At 45.2% G+C, this 17053-nt stretch overlaps 1 protein-coding gene across 3 annotated transcripts in view; it reads left to right on the plus strand.

Moving 5' to 3' along the window:
* The window catches only part of FANCM (FA complementation group M), a 63175-nt gene that overhangs the window by 42012 nt on the left and 4110 nt on the right, over positions 1-17053 (plus strand). For 2 of the 3 annotated variants that reach the window (XM_089522971.1, XM_089522972.1), the window contains exons 14-21: positions 3049-4975; positions 7483-7562; positions 7673-7738; positions 8305-8442; positions 9226-9382; positions 9811-9917; positions 11482-12039; positions 15273-15630. In XM_089522971.1, coding sequence (XP_089379097.1) covers positions 3049-4975; positions 7483-7562; positions 7673-7738; positions 8305-8442; positions 9226-9382; positions 9811-9917; positions 11482-12039; positions 15273-15630 — 3391 coding nt within the window. The remainder of the gene's footprint in view (positions 1-3048; positions 4976-7482; positions 7563-7672; positions 7739-8304; positions 8443-9225; positions 9383-9810; positions 9918-11481; positions 12040-15272; positions 15631-17053) is intronic. The other variant, XM_089522973.1, reaches the window with a different exon arrangement.

Raw genomic sequence — 17053 nt, forward strand, 5'->3', positions numbered from 1 at the left:
CTGTCACATCTATTCTTCTGTTGTTGTTATTAACTGCTTTAGAGGTGGCCCCAGCTCATGACGATCCCATGGATGAGACATCTCCAAGACCCCCTGTCCTCCATTGCTCTGCTCAGGTTCTGTAAATTCATACCTGTGAGCTCTCTGATTGAGTCCAGCCATCTATGTGGGATGTTCCTCTCTTTCTACCTGTTGTTGTTAGCTGCTTTTGAGTCTACCTCGACTCACGGTGACCCTGTGGATGAGACCTCTCCAAGCTCCCCATCTTACACTGCTCTGCTTAGGTCTTGTAGATCCAGGCCCGTGACCTTCCTGATGAAGTCTGTCCATCTGGAGTGCTGTCATCCTCTCTTTCTGCTGCCTCCTACCTTTCCTAGCATTATTATATTTTCCAGTGATTCATGCCTTCTCATGAGGTTGCCATAGTACGACAGCCTCAATTTATTCATCTTGGCTTCCAGGGTGAGTTCAGGCATGATCTGTTCAAGGGTCTATTTGTTCGTCTTCTTGGCAGTCCACTGTATCCTCAGCACTCTCCTCTAGCACCACATCTCAAATGAGTTGATTTTCTTCTTATCTGCTTTCTCCACAGTTTAGCTCTCACATGATGATGGGGAATACAATGGCTTAGACGATTCTAACTTTCGTGCTTAGTTGTATATCTTTACTCTTTAGGATCTTGTCTAGTTCTTTCTACTGCATCTTTCTATTACCTTCTACCTTTCCTAGCATTATTGTATTTTCTGGTGGCGCAGTGGTTGAGCCCTGGTGGCGCAGTGGTTAAATGCCTGTACTGCAGCCATTCACTCAAAACCACAAGGTTGCGAGTTCAAGACCAGCAAAAGGGTCCAAGCTCGACTCAGGCTTGCATCCTTCCGAGGAGGGAGCTAAAATGAGTACCCAGACTGTTGGGGCAAATTAGCTTACTTGCTAATTAGCTTACTTGCTGTTCACTGCTATGATCTTTGGAATAGCGGTATATAAATAAAACAAATTATTATTATTATTATTATTATTATTATTATTATTAATTCTAACTATTCTTTCTCATGATGTGTCCAAAGTACAAAAGCCTCGGTTCTGTCATCTTAGCTTCCTGGGAAGCCTGAGACCTGTGAAAGCTTCCTATATGCACTGTGTGCCTTTTAGTTGGCCCAATAAATGTCTTGCTGCAATGTGTTCTTCGGGCTTTTGCCATATTTTGCTGCATGGCTAATCCAGCTATGTGCGCATATGTGCCTTCAGTGTGCATGTCAACGTACGGTGACCCCATGAATTTCACAGGGCATTCTTAGGCAAAGAATACGCAGAAGTAGTTTTTCCAGTTCCTTCCTTGAAATATTGCCTACAACATCTGGGATTCATTGGCAGTCTCGGATCCAAGTACTAGCCAGGGCTGGCCCTGCTTAGCTTTCAAAATCTGATGGGATCGGGTGTCTTTAGAGTATTTCAGTGTGTGTGTGTGTGTATGTGTATATTCCTTCAAGTCGTCTGTCAGTTTATGGTAACCCCATGAATTTCACAAGGTTTTTGTAGGCCAAGAATACTCAGAGGTGGTTAGCCTATGGCACTTGGGATTCATTGTTGGTCTCCCATCTGAATATTAACTAGGCCTGTCCCTGGATATAAATTCAAAGCACATGGAGAACATGCTTATAGTTATTTTTTTAAAAAGTATGCAAAAGGATTTTATGGCACCTTTAAGATTAACTGAAAGAAAGAAGTTGGTAGCATGGGCCTTTGTAGATTTGAGTCTTCTTCCTCTGATGCATGTTTGGAGTGGAGACTCCAGAGACAGGTTTATATATGTTTATATATAGGTCTGCTTATAGGCTTATATAGGTCTGTCTCTGGATTCTCCACTCCAAACATGCCTCTGAAAGGTAGGCTCAAGTTTTTGAAAGCTTATGTCACCAACTTCTTTCTTTCAGTTAGTCTCAAATGTGCTACTAGATCCCTTTACATACTGATTATCCAGACTAACATGGCTATGTCTTTGATTTTTTTTAAAGTATGTGTAATTCAGTTGGAAGTAGTTTTTGGACAGTAGTGTTTTCTATAGCTGCTGGTAACTGGTCCAGTCAGGTGGGATGTTGGGACCCAGTTAGCTGCTCAACCTTCATTGCAGAGCCATCTGCCCCAAGGGATCTCCTGTTGTTCCAGAACTGTCAACCACTCCTGGGATTCAGCTGAAAGAGAAGAGACCTGAAAGAGAGGATGTGGGTTAAGGGTTCTTACTCTTTGCAAAATGACAAGCAGGGCAAGTGCATTGCCTCATTTCATTTTTTAAAATATTGGCTGCAGTCTTGTTTGTGCATCCCAGTTAGAGTAGACGTGTTGGATCAATTATTGAAGTCAACACAAAGGTAAATCCTGTTGCTTCAGTATGTCTACACTGGTTAAGACTAACAACAGAGTTTAGGCCATAAGATTCTTGTCTTGTTCGTTTTACTATTGATTTGACTACACAAGTCTGAGAACACTGAAGGCTTCTTCCCTTTTTCATCTGAATGTTTATTCTCTGCTAAACATTCTCCTTCTAACGAAAGCACAGTTCCTTGATCTGGGCTCATATTTCTCCCAGAACTTATGCATGTTCCTTGAAGCTCCACCCTTTATTATGGAAAAGCTGTCATTTAAGATGGAAACCCAAACTTCAGATGGAAGGACAAGCTGATTTGAAGAGTATCCAGTGAATTTGTTTTAGTTTTCTTTTTCTAGAAGTTATGGTTAGCTGTGTACCTTTCCCCAAGTGCCTGGCCATGAGTGCCAGGACAACATCCTCCTCTAGACGCAGTGCCAGTCTTAGGTCTTGAAAAAAATGGACTGAAATCTCAGATCAACATAAGATCACTGAACCATAATGTGCAAGTGCTGATTTCTCAAACCATTGTTTCCTGGGCAAAACAGGGGGAGCCTAGTTAACACAATAGACGTGAGGGTTTGCAACTGGTTTTGAACTCTGCAAATGTCAAAAATAATGAGTTTTGTTTTCCTCCCTCTCTTTCTTTCTTTCTTTCTTTCTTTCTTTCTTTCTTTTTAAATTAGGGAGACTGCAGCTACGAACAGAAAATCCAGCCTTACTTTCACTGGGAAGATGTTGATATCTCAGATGTTCAGAGAAAGAAAAACTGTTATGATGCTGAGATTGCTCAGAAGATCTCTTTGTCCCAAAAAACTGGGGTAGATGTATCCAGAGCAAAATGTTGCTCATCTTCTTTAGAGGAGCTTGATGCAGAATGCATCTCTCTCTTTAAAGCAAGCAGCTTCAAATCAGTAAACAGGGCTCAAGGGCTGAGTGCAGGTACTGCTGCTCATGCCACGGAGACCCTTGGCCCTTCAGATTCCTTCTCAGCAGGCACATCGTTGCCACTAGTTGACAACTCCAGGGATCAAAGATTGCCAGAAGAGGATAAAGAAAACGTGGACCAGCCTACCAGAATGAGTGCTCTCCAAAGAAGCAAGGCTAATCACAAAAATGAAGGATCCAGAGAAGTTCAGTGTCACCCAGAAGAAGAGTGGAGCTCACAGAACAAAGACAGTGTGGATTCTGGCTATGGTCGATTTGCAGAAGAAAACTCACCTCTTTCTTCTCCTCTGTTTTATTTACCAGCATCAGAGACTGATTTTTTTGTGGCTTCAGGCACAAATACTGATGAGGACCCTTCTTGGCAAGAAGACATCCTTATGAATGTAGCAAAGCTTCTGTCACAGTCCCCCCCATCTCTGAAGGAAATCTTTGATTTTGAGGGAAAGAGAGATGATGAAGGCCAGCAGATAGGCTCCATGCAAAAATGTGTTTCCAGTCTGTCCGTTGGCAGTTTCCCTCCAGAAAACCTGGTATCTCTCAAGAATTTGCCTAGTGCACCTCGCAGCATCTTTGGGCATAGTGGTGCCCATGCACTCCGTTCCTTAAACTGTCCTTTGGAAACAAGTCATGCTTCTGAGCCTTCTGTTAGCAAAATAAGTGATCTTGATTGGGATGAAGTTTTTGAGATTAGTAGCGAAGAGCAGATGGAGATCCAGGAGGGAAAACTGCCAGTGACAGAATGTGGTCTGAAGATGAACTCTTTGGGAAAGGAGGTTGAGGGAGAGCCTCAAGGAATGTGTATAAAGCCTTGGAAAAATATGAGCCCAGATCAAGGAACTGTGCTTTCATTAGAAGGAGAATGTTTAGCAGAGAATAAATATTCACCAGATGGAAAAGGGAAGAAGCCTTCAGTGTTCTCAGACTTGTGTAGTCAAATCAATAATGAATGGCCACCTATGGATGAGCATGTTCCAGTCATACAGGTAGAGCCAGCAAAGTCACTGGTATTCCACAAGAAGGAAACTTTGGAGGCAGCTGGTGATGTTGACCTTGTGCTGGAAAGAGAACCCCAGCATCACAAAGATCTGTATGATGCTTCTCAGGAGTTGTTCTCTATAAACTTTGATCTTGGGTTCTCTGTTCAGGAATCAGAGGATGAGATCCTGGAGCAAGTAAACACTGGGAAAGACGGAAGAAGCTATGATGCAGCAGCTCACTCCACAGGTGCCAAGACTTCTCCCTTGCAGAACATAGCTAGGAAATCCCCATCAACTGGCAGTAATGGATATTTTGACCAGACCAAGTTCTCCACACCATTGCACCTGCCAAACCAGAATTCTGCTTTGCCAACATTTGAAAATGTTATTCCCATAACATCTCCTCTGACGCCAGCAGGACAGAAACAATTCCCATCACTGGGCTCTGCAAGGCCTGTGTTTTCTACACCAACTGGGAGAGGGGTGGCACCTCTTAGAGGCACTCTGGTGGGTCCTTTCACTCGAACGATTGAGGGAAGCCCACCTGTGCTCATGCCAAGCCAAGCCAAGAGCAGCATAGTCAAAGTCTTGGCCAACTCAGCCTTTCTGGGAGAGAGCTGTGCTTCACAAGCAAAGGAAAAAGCAGAAAATAAAAGCTTAAATGGCCCTAACGTGCTTTCTGCTCAAGGTACGATTTCAATAGAATTTCAGCCTTCAGAGGGCAAGTGAGAAGTTGGCAGGGGTGTAGCTGTGTACAGGGGATGTTGTTGTTAACTGCCCTTGAGTTGAGCTTGACTCGTGGCAACCCTGGGGAAAAAAGCCTCCAAGCCCCTCTGTCCTGCAGGCTCAGGCGCTTGGCTTCTCTGATGGAGTCCAACCATCTGGCATGCGGTGTTCCTCTCTTTTCTATTGCCCTCTACCTTTTCAAACATCATTGACTTTTCTATTGATTCATGCCTTTTCATGATGTGGCCAAAGTACAGCAGCCTCAGTTTAGAGATCCTAGCTCCCAGGGTGAGTTTGGGCTTGATTTGTTCTAGGGCCTAATAAAATGAACTTCAACAGGGAGAAATGTAAGATACTGCTCTTAGGTAGAAAAAATGAAATGCATAGATAAAGAATGGGGACACCTGGCTTAAGGAGACTTATACGAGTGAAAGGGATCTAGGAGTTCAAAGTAGACCACAAGTTCAACATGAGTCAACAGTGCAATGCAGCAACTAAAAAGACCAATGCTATTTTAGACTGCATCAATACATGTATAGTGTCTAGATCAAGGGAAGTCATAGTGCCACTCTATTCTGCTTTGGTCAGGCCCCATCTGAATGTTGTGTCCAGTTCTGGGCATCACAATTCAAGAAGGATGTTGAGAAACTGCAGTGTGTCCAAAGGAGAGCGACTAAAATGGTGAAGGGTCTGGAAACCATGACACCCCTATGAGGAAAGACTTAGGGAGCTGGGGATGTGTAGCCTGGAGAAGAGACGGTTAAGAGATGATATGATAGCCCTGTTTAAATATTTAAAGGGATGTCATATTGAGGATGGAGCAAGTTTCTTTTCTGCTGCTCCAGAGACTAGGATCCAGAGCAATGGATGCAAGCTCCAGGAGAAGAGATTCCACCTCAACATTAGGAGGGACTTCCTGACAGTAAGGACTGTTCGACAGTGGAACACGCTCCCTCGAAGATTGTGGTGGAGTCTCCCTCCTTGGAGGTCTTCAAGCAGAGGCTGGATGGCCATCTGTCAGGGATGCTTTCACTGAGAGTTCCTGCATGGTAGAAGGGGGATGGACTGGATGGCTCTTGGAGTCTCTTCTAACTCTATGATTCCATGATTCTAGGACCCTTTTGTTTGTCTTTTGGGGTGTTCATGGTGTCCTCAGCACTCACCTTCAGCACCACATCTCCAATGAGCTTATTTTCTTTTTATCCATTTTCTTCACTGTCCAGCTCTCACATCCGTACACTGTGGCGGAGGATACAATTAAATAATAATAATAATAATAATAATAATAATAATAATAGTAATTTGTTTTATTTATATACTGCTATTCCAAAGATCAAAAAAAAAAGCAGTTTGAAAGCAGTACAATTGAACAATACAGCCTACTCTTAAAAGCCCTTTCTTTTAAAACCTTCAGCTTTCAAAAGCCTGATGGAATAAAAAGTTATTTGGCTGCCTATAGAAAGACAACAATGAGAGGGGCCATTCTAGCCCCCCAGGAAGGGAATTTTAGAGTGCTGAGAACCTGTGTAGAAAATACAGAAGGGATGAGGATGTGGGATGTTCTGAAGCTGCTTTAGGAGAGACAACTAAGACGTGGGTAGCTGCTTTGAATCAACATGGCAAATTCGACAGTATGGAGCGCCAGCATGGTGTAGTGGTTTGAGTGTTGACTGCAACTCTGGAGACCAGGGTTTGAATTCCTGCTTGGCCATGGAAACTCACAGTGTGGTGTTGGGCAAGTCACATACTCTCAGCTGCAGAGGAAGGGAAAGGTAAACCCCTTCTGAACAAATCTTGTAAGAAAACCCTGTGATTGGGTCACCTTAAGGTTGCCATAAATCAGAAATGACTTGAAGACACACAATAACAATAACACTGTGGCAGATTTGGCTCTCTGGTTCACCCCTCTTTCCAAATCAGGCTGTAGCAAAAAAATTTTGTGGGTTTTTCGAGCTATGTGGCCATGTTCTAGCAGAGTGTCTTCCTGACATTTCGCTAGCATCTGTGGCTGGCATCTTCAGCAAATAATTTTTCATTATGGAAGAGCTAGAAATTGGAGACAAAAGCACCCAGCAGGACCTAAACTGAGGCAGCTGAAGGAGCTTGCTTCCACAAATTTTGGGAACAAGGATTCTTGGATGTGGGTACTCAAGAGGCATGTCCAAATAAAATTGGTTTCTTTTATCCCTTCATCCCTTTGCTTGCTAACTCCTTATTTCCCAGCTCTGAAGGGCGGCACAATTTGTTATGTTTGCCTGGCTGGAAACGTTACTCAGACTGATGCCCAATGTGGCCCAGGTGCTACTGGAGAATTGCAGGCTAGTAATTTTAAGATCCAGGGGGGAAATGGCTGCTTTGTTGTTATTATTTCTTGAACAAATTGAAATAGCTCTTTTCTGCTAATGTACCAATATTTTGAATGAGGAGAGCACACTTTCTTATTGTTGCCTGTTTATTCCTTCCCAATAGGGGCTAGCAGTGAAAGTGAAGAGGAAATTGTTTTTCTCGGGAAAAATAAGAGGAAAAGAACAATTTTAACATCTCCAGAGGTGAGTGGTTAAAATTAAAAAATCTCCAGACTCTAAACAAAACTCCCCACTCCGGAATCTCAAAATACAATTTTAAGATTATTTCTTTTCTTTTTTTTTCTCCCTGCAAGAATAACGACAATGACTTTGAATCACCAATTCACGCGGTCAAGAAACGGAGACATCCACTCATTGCAGTGAGTAGCTCTTCTCACCTGTGCAGAAACAACTTGTATCAAACACAGTTGCTCAGCTGGGGTTCAGTATCCATCTTTACCATCAGGAAATAGTTCTTCTGACAAAGTGCTTCCATCCTACAATGGGGGTCGCTTAGCTGCTTAGTTTACAAACATAGAATACTTGTTCTTGTTCCTTTTCCAGTTTGGTAACGCTGCTGTTTATTCCTTAGAGATACATCTGAAACAACAGTGATGGTCAAATCTTCTTTAGACTACAGGAAGAGATAAAACTCCCTCATGCTCCTTCATTCAGCATTAGCTGAATCTTGGAACCTGCAGTCTTTCACATATTCATAGAATTGGAAGCAAGCCCAAGGGCCATCCAGTTCAACCCCATTCTGCCATGTAGGAAGACACAGTCCAAGCACTCCCCTGTTCATTTTCAGCCCCTACACAGAAGCAGGTGGGCAAACCCTGTGGGCCTCCTCTTACAATGGTCAAAACTAAGGCAAGGCTTGGTTGTTAGAGCTAGAAGGAGCTAGCTTTGTTGCCATTCTTTACCAAAGTCTGTGTTTGCATTCCAGTTAGATTTGTCCGATGATGATGAAAGCACAAATCTTTCTGAGAAACAGAACCAGATGCTGGGCGATGCAAAGAGCTGGAGCAAGAGTCCAGTTCAAGGTGTGAAAAGGCAGAAGAGGAAGGGCAGTGCTGTGCCAGAGGTAGGTTGCATTTCACTGAAGCCATCTTATCCCTGTGTCAAGGTGGGTGGAAGCTGATATTTTTCCCCTTTCTGGAGCTATGGGCAGCAAGGTAGCCCTGGAGAGTGGATATGAACATAACCTGCTCAGAAAGGTGTTTCTTCCATTGTGCCAAATCTGAAATGTAAGGAGGGGGTATAATTCTATTGTTGGGCCCATGGCTTGCATGTAGCTTTGTCCTGTTCTCACTGCACCAGCAGGCAGGGGGCCAGAAGTTCAGAAGCTGAAGGAGCAAGGGGGATCCTGTGAGCAAACAGTTCAGGGTCAGGGGCTGTAAATCCTAAGCAAAGTCCATGGGCAGCAAATAACAAGGTCAAGAAACAGCCCAGGGTAATGAATCTTAGAGTGATATCTTGTGATAGGTTCACCTTATGGTCACCATAAGTCAGAAATGACTTGAAGTCACACAACAAAAACAACAACAGCACAACATATTTTTCATGCTTAGAGACTTTGACCCAGAGTCTTTGCAGGCTATTGTGAGCTAGGAGATGTTTGATGGCTGGCAGCACTCCCAAGAAAATTTCAAGGATTGTTGGGATTAGGTCATGCCCTGTGTGCGTGGCTTGCAATGGGTCAGTTCCAAAAAGAACCTGTTCCAGCTGACATGACTTTTGGGCAGCCTATGGTTCTTAGAAGCCTACAGCCCTCTGGTGATGATGTTTCCTGAGTCTCAGTTCCAAGCTGGAGTCCCCGAAGGCCACAGTTGGTTGTCAGGAATTTCCTTTCTTTTGCTTCCCATAGAATGTCGCCAGGTGTTTCATAGATGAGGAGGCTGAACTTTCTGAAGACGAAGCTATGGAGATTTCATCTGATGAGAGTGTGTCCTCACAAGATGAACTGAGCTCCTCCCTTGCCCAGTTTCTTAATGATGAGACAGAGATCACCCAAGAGTTAAATGGTATGCAAAGAGAAAACCCTGTATAGTTGTTTTTTTGGCCATCCCTTATGTCTTTTATTTACATGGTGTTCTACTTTTGGCAAATAGCTTCTTCAGGACAAATGCGAAGTGGTGTCATCCTGTGACTATTTTTTATTTTATTTTTTGTTACCAGTTGCCAAATCAGGAGTGGTGGGTAGGGTGAAAAAATCAGATTAAAGACTATAGGATGTGGGAAATGGAACTCAATCCTCATCCACCACCAAAATCTGACAAAATCCCACCTGCCCCCCCCCCCCCATCTTGCCCTCTGGAAGATGCCTTTAGCACCACTTTAAGTTTCCCCTCCGGTGTGGAGGAAAAGACCATCTCAAACTGGAGCACTTGACTGTCGTTTCCATTCCTCTTCCATCTGACTGCCTTTCCTCTCCTCCTCCCCCTTCTTTCAGAGTCTGAGATGCAAGGAGTCTATCTGAAATCTGTCCGCAGCCCAGCTGTTGGCAACAGGTATAAGATGGTGCATAAAGGACAACATTCACTAGCTGTCTTCTCTCAGGTAAGAAGTCAAACAAGGAGGATGGCACTACAATTCTTTGAGCCCAAAGCCCAAGCTGGAGTTGGTTTTGATCCACAAGTCCCCTATTTTCTTTTTTAAAAAACCTTTATGCAGGCATGTCCTTGAGATGAGAAGATTCCCTTTGTGTGCCTGTCAAAGAGCCAAGCATTCCTTTGGAGGCTTGACTGAAAGGACTGTGCCAAAGGGAGCTCAACTACCCACTACTTCCACAGTGCTGGAGTCTGTCTTATTAAAAATATTTTAACACCACCACCACTATCATCACACAGTTTAGGAAACATTCCCAGAGTGGTTTACATCTGTGCTCCTTTAGCGCTCTGATATGGGAGACTGACCAGCTTTTCTTTGCTCCCTGCTCCTGGGACTGGCACAACATTTGGACCCACCGGCTGCAGTTGCTTCTTTCTTTCCTTTCTGGAAACGTTTTGTATAGCAGCAGCTGATGGCCTGTGGGACGGCAGCAGTTCATGATCCACTAGTTTAAGTGACATTGCTTTCTGTAACAGATAATATGATTCTATGATTCTATGAAATAATCTTCCATAAAAATGGCACAAACAGGGCCAATTATAAGAGACGTGAGAAATACAGGAACAAATTATTATTATTATTATTATTATTATTATTATTATTAACCTTTATTTATAAAGCGCTGCAAATTTACACAGTGCTGTACACACAATCTTTTTAATTAAACAGTTCCCTGCCCTCAGGCTTACAATCTGTCATGCCTCCAGAGCATCTTTGATGCTCTTGAGACATATATTTAGTTGAGATTATATTAAGCTTTTCTATGTATTAGTTTAGAAGGGGAAATAGAAATCTACAGCTTTAAGGAAGGCAAGGATTGTGGGAAATTGCAGGGTCTTATGCTGTCACCCTCTAGTTAGTTTCTGTGTGTAGTAAGATTTCAGCCAAGTCAGACCTGGAGAGAGTATTTTCCTTTGACAAAAAGATAAGTCCAGAAAGGAAGAAAGATAGTCCTCAGAAGAAGAAAGATAGAATCCACCGAGAGAACAAGGTATTTAGGAAGGACTATTGAGAAAGAAGAAATCAGTTTCATGTTATTTGTGTTTATAATCAGTAAAGCTTTTGAAACTTAAGAAATTTGTGGACAAGTCTTTTGTTCTGGCTGTGTTCCCAAGAGCCAGAGACCTTGCTACACCCAAAGTCCATAGCATTGCTCTTGGGACAAAACACAATCTAAATAGACTCGACACAAAAGGAGAAGGGAGTGGTGGTGGGGAAGGGGATCAGGTAAATGAAGATTAAAAAAATAGCCTATTGACCAAGCCAGGAGTTTGGTAACTGTGGCTGCAAAAGCACATTTCAGACTCAGTCCCATCCCTGATGTGGAAAAGAGCTGAGCTCTTGCAAACTGCATTAAAAGGTGTCTCTAACAATCTGAGGCAGCAGAGCTTGTAGCCTCAGTCCATTTGGGGCTCAAAGTGCAGCTGTGTGTTCTGCTGCTGCTCTTCCTTTATGAGACAAGAACTGCTTCACAGATTGCCCTCAGCGCTTTATTTTCTTTTTTTCGTTCCAGATTCCAGAGCAGGATGAGAACTATTTGGCAGACAGTTTCTGTATTGAAGACAATGAAAAGGACATCCCCAAGAGTGGCTCTACTGAAGAGGAGGAGGGGGAACTGTCTGTCAATTTTGACCTGTTGCAGGAGGACAGTTTTGCAAATGGAAGGAAGCTATACTGCACCCGCCGCAGAAAAAAACTGAAGGAGAGACACAAGGAGGAAGAGGAGGGACAGACTCCTCCATTGCTGCCAAAGAAACTGTTCCGAGTTCGGATCCTTGAGGATTCTAGTGAAGATGAGGGAGGAGTCAGTAGTGAAAGAGGAGTCACAGAACCCACAGCCATCATTAAAGCCAAGAGGGGTGCTCACGATATCCCATCACTGGCTTTGGACACCTCCCAGGACCACAGACCCCCTGCGCCGAAGATGCAGGTCCAGCTGCCCCCAGAAAGCAGGGCCCACAGTCTCCTGGACCAGAAAGTCTCCCTGTCAGAAGAACTGGATTTCCGCCCTCAGTGCAAAGGCCCAGGCCAGAGGGAGGCCATGGCTGGGGATCACTGGGCTCCTACCAAGGTACAGACATGGCTTGAACTGGGGCCTCCTTCTTTGGTTCTGCTGTGGGAACTGGGTCTGGAATAGTAGGCCTAAAGTGTTAGAAGGGAACAGTGAGTTAAAACCGTTTCCCACAATGAGGACACTTTACACCCAAACCATTTCGGCCCAAGATTTCATAGAGCCACACAAGAGTCATATTGTCCAACCCTCTACACATGTGGGAAATCATAGCTAAAGCACCCATGAGAAGTGGCCATCCAACCTCTTGTAAAAAACAAAACAAAAACAAAACCCAACTCCAGTGAAAGCGAGTCCATCACCTTCCAAAGTAGTATGTCCTTCTGTCAAGCAGCTTTTACCTTCAGTGGGCGCTACCTAATGCTTAGTCAGAATCTCCTTCCTTGTAATTTTAATCTGTTGTTTTGGGTCCTGTCCTCTGGAGCCACACAGAAGTGTTAGACGTTTGCTACATCTTCCACATGATGCTAGGCCTCCAGATTGTCAAAGATCATAATAGGATGGCGCGCCGCCATTCAGGACAACTTCCTTCTCCTCCTCTCCTCTCTTCCCTCCTTGCCTCCCTCCTCCCTTCCGTTACCCCTTACTTACCTTTTGAGCCGAGAGGCGCGGCTGCTTGGCCTCCTTGCCATTGTAGCAAAAGCCGGGTGGTGGCGGTGGAGGCCAAGCCTCAGCCTCCTCGCCGCCACCACGGAAGGACCCGATGGTGGTGTTGGAGGCCTCTTGGCCCCAACAGCACCGCCACCAGGCCTTTCCTGCGGCGGCAGCGGCAAGGAGGCCGAGTCACGACGCTGGAGGTCTTCAAGGCCTCCAGCGCTGGCACCCGGCCTCCTGGAGCCTCCGCCGCCGCAGAAGGGCCAGGTGTCGGTGTTGGAGGCCAAGAGGCCCCCAGCACCGACACCCGGCCCTTCTGTGGCAGCGGAGGCTCCAGGAGGCCGAGTGGCAGTGCGAGAGGCCGTGAAGGCCGCTGCAGGAAAAGATCGGTGGCGGTGAGGAGGCAGAGCGCAGCCGCGCCAGAGGCCTTCAAGGCCTCCCGTACCGTCACCCGGCATCCTCGCTGCCACCACCGTGGAAGGGCCCGGTGTCAGTGCTGGGGCCTCTTGGCCTCCAACACCGGTATCTGGCCATTCCGCAGAGGCGTTGAGGAAGCCGGGTGCCGGCGCCGGAGGCCTTCAAGGCCTCTTGCACTGCCACTCGGCCTCCTCGCCGCCACCGCAGAAGAGCTGGGTGTCGGTGCTGGGGGCCTCTTGGAGGGAGGAGAGAAGGTGGAGGCCAGGGACTTTTGTTGCCAATTTCGCAGTGCCATTGGGAACAAATGGGACTTGAGCATACATGGATTTTGGTATACGTCGGGGGGGGGGGGGGGGTCCGGAACGGATCCCCCGCGTATACCAAGGGCCCACTGTATATAATAATAGCAAATAGAACTCTAATGGAATGCAACACAATAATGCAATACAATACAGCTCTTATACAATATAACACAATACACATAATTCCCCCTCCCCCCTGCTTCAAATATACAACAAAAACTCCAAATATAACAATGACAAAAACTAAAATAAATCATTAAAACCATTACTCAAATCATATTGCCATCTCTACTTCAAGCTAAATATAACCAGCTCAGTCCCCTGTTGCATGGTTTCTAGGCCCTTTACTCTCTTTAGCACTCTCCTCCATATGTGTTCCAACTTGCCAGTGTCCTTCTGTGCTGCCCAGGTGAGGTCTGAGTCAAATTACAAGAAAGAAAAGGTAGAAGTTCCCCTATGGATGTGGTTGGTCATTTTTGTCCTATTCGCAGTGCCCACATTCAGTTCAGAGTTGCAGAAGCAGAGTTTAAAATTCATTGGTATAAAGTCTGGAACCCTAATTACAATAAATTTCATCTAAACATTAGGAAGAACTTTTAACAACTTTAATAGATGTTCAACAATGGAATGGATTTCCTCAGAGGGTGGTAGGCTCTCCTTCCTTGGAGGTCTTTAAACAGAAATTGGGTGGCTAACTCTTGGGAGTGCCCTGGCTATGTGTTAGTTGGATTAGATGGTCCTTGTGGTCCCTTTCAACTGTGATTCTATAACAAAAGGATGGCTGGAGGGGACTGAAGCGGATGTGTAGATGCAGGGGAGCTATTCAGGGCTCCCAGGCACCATATCCTCTCCTCTAGACAACTACTCCTGTTCCCTTTCTGTCATGAGAGCTAGAAACATACCTAAGTAAAAGCAGCATTAAGATTCCACACTTCTTATCAGATTGTCCCATTTTCTGTGGAAAGTTTGTGCTGCCAGGAAAATTAGCCAAGTTTGTTAAGCGAATTACACTGGTCCTTCCACATTCATTGGGGTTAGGACTGAAGGATCCCTGTGAATATGGAAAAACCACAAATAAAAAAACACCATTCTTTTTACCTGAGAGAACACCTCTTTAGGAATCCCCAGGTCCTCCATTGCAACTCTGTGGTCAACATCTGCCAGGAGTTGATCATAGAATCATGCATAGAGAAGTGTTTTCCCTACAAACCTCTAGGTTCTGCAGCACAACTTTGTGGTCAACTTCTAGCAGAGTTGTGCTGGAGCACCTAGAGATTCCTAGAGAGAACATATTGATCAAAACCTCAAAAGTCAAAGCTGCAAATGGGGAGGGCCTACTGTATTTGTATTGAGCAGTCTATTTAGTCTTAGAACGACAGAGAAGAACTTGTTGGAAGTAACAACAACCAAATACGTTGTTGTGTGTTATTCTGTATTGTTTCTTAAATTAGGTTGTGGTCCCACCTCGAATTATTATTATTATTTAGAAGGGAGCTCGGTAGTTCTTAGTGGATCACAAGCTGCCAGTCAAGGGTCAGCAGTGCAACAGTGCTGCTATTAAAAACACTCTTCTGCCATCTTAGGGCTGGGTGACTGCCAGTCCCCTTCCAACTCTGGTTCTGGGAGCAAAATCTTCACACCAGTAGCTTTACCTCATCTTCCAAACCCCTCCTCTCCAGCCTTACCGTGGGCCTTGGCTTTATCTCTGGATTCCCCTGCCTATACCAGTGTAACAGCATTTTCCAACATGGTTCTCTGTCCTTGTTGTTTCCTGAGGGTCTGCTGTAGATTGTGAGCTCCTTGGAAAGAGGGACCATGGGCCTGCCTGGGCAGTGCAGCACAAGTAATGATGAAAAAGTCAGGGGAGGTTTGACTGTTCTAAGCATGGCGAATGATGACACTTTCTTCTGATGCTTTCAGCTGGTGGAAAAGCCTTCAGAGCACATGTCTGCGCCCGCCTCCTCCTCTTTGGCCACTCGCCTGTTTTCTGGCTCCCTGAAGAACGAAAATGCCCTCTGCATCCTGGCAGACAGCCGTGAGATCGCTTCTGGGCCAGATGTCATTTCCACTCTGAAAGCCGTGCATGGCATCAAGGTTCAGGTTTGCTCCTTGGGTGGCTGTGATTACATAGTAAGCAACCGTCTGGCGGTGGAGAGGAAATGCCAGGCAGAGCTCCTCAGTTACGGGCACCGGAGCAAAGTGGCACAGAAGGTACAGCAGATGAAGAGCAAGTTTGACCGGATCTGTATCATCGTGGAGAAGGAGAGACTCAAAGCAGGTTGGTACCTTGGCCCGGCAAGTCTCCCCCTCCCTCATTAAGCTCTCCTCTGGAAGGCGGCAGCAGCAGTAACTGAATGAGGGTGAGAAGCAGTGGCCATTTGTTTACTGAACAACATCATGGCCACAATCCTGTATTGTCCAGCATAGCACAGTAGTTTCACATGGGGAAGTACAGTTGGCCCTCTGTTTTCATGGGGGATCTGTTCCGGACCTGCCGCTGCCACTGTGAAAACAGAGGCTTGCGCATATTCAAACCCCATAGGCTTGAAGGAGGTGTGCGCCCCATTGAAAATAGAGGAAGTCGCCCCTCCACGGATTTTCAAGGTTGCGGATCCCAGATCTGCGAGTTAGGAGGGGCGACTGTATATTACCACTGGCAGTTCACCAACCCCTAGAACATACAGCGGACCCATTACAGACCCCAACTGCAGCCATTCTGTGCCTGGTGAGAGCAGCAGAAGATGGAAGAGGTGTCTATGCATGTCCTTGTAGCCAAATACGAAATGTTTATGTATTCCACTGGGATTCTCCGGATAATGTAATCATAGAACTGTGTCTTTTCATTTTGCATCTGGCTACAAAAACATAACCAGATGCTTATCTAATCCCTCACAGTTCTCACCAGAAACAGAGTGGCCATAGCAGGGGAGGGGAGGTTTTAGCTCTGGAGACAAGGTTGCTTGCTGTGGAGGGCAGAAAGGGAATTTCAAGCCTTCTCATTGACCAAAAAAGTATTTGCCACTAAAAGCCAGCCAGCCATAGTAGTTACCTACTGTCAAGTCAATTCTGACTCATGGCCACCCTCTCCTAGGGATTTCTCACCTTTGCCTTCCACTCAGGCTGAGAGTGTGTGACCTGCCCAAAGTCATCCAGTGGGATTCCATGGCTGAGTGGGGATTCAAACTGTGGTTCCTGGAAGTCCAACTCCACCATTCAAACCATTGCACCACACTGGCTCCCCTGCTGCATATGTGGAGCCACTATTATTATTATTATTATTATTATTATTATTATTATTTGTATTTTCCCGTGTCGCCTAGGTGAATTGAGGCGTGATTACAACCCAACAGTAACAATAAAATACAAGAATAAAGCATATAATTTCAAACATTAAAACAGTTAAAAAAAACAGTGCAGTAAACATTTATAAGATCAAATGTTCTGATCCTGGATAGAAGAGTGAATGATGTCGTTACAGAAGACTGGGTGGATAGGCTTGCCGGAAGAGATCCGTCTTAACTACCCTCTTGAAACTCTCCAGGGAGGTAATGAGATGGATCTCTTCCAGAAGGTTGTTTAGGAGCCACTGAAGTAAAAGTTATTTGGGAAGTTGAGACCAGTCTGGTTGGATGTACTTCCAAGAGATTTTGAGAGTACGGGGCGGATTATATAGGGAGAGGCATTCCTTTAAGTAACTCGGG

Source organism: Sceloporus occidentalis, unplaced genomic scaffold (assembly GCF_023333645.1).
Source record: "Sceloporus occidentalis isolate IW3139 unplaced genomic scaffold, rSceOcc1.0.p SCAF_4, whole genome shotgun sequence".
Classification (NCBI taxonomy): Eukaryota; Metazoa; Chordata; class Lepidosauria; order Squamata; family Phrynosomatidae; genus Sceloporus; species Sceloporus occidentalis.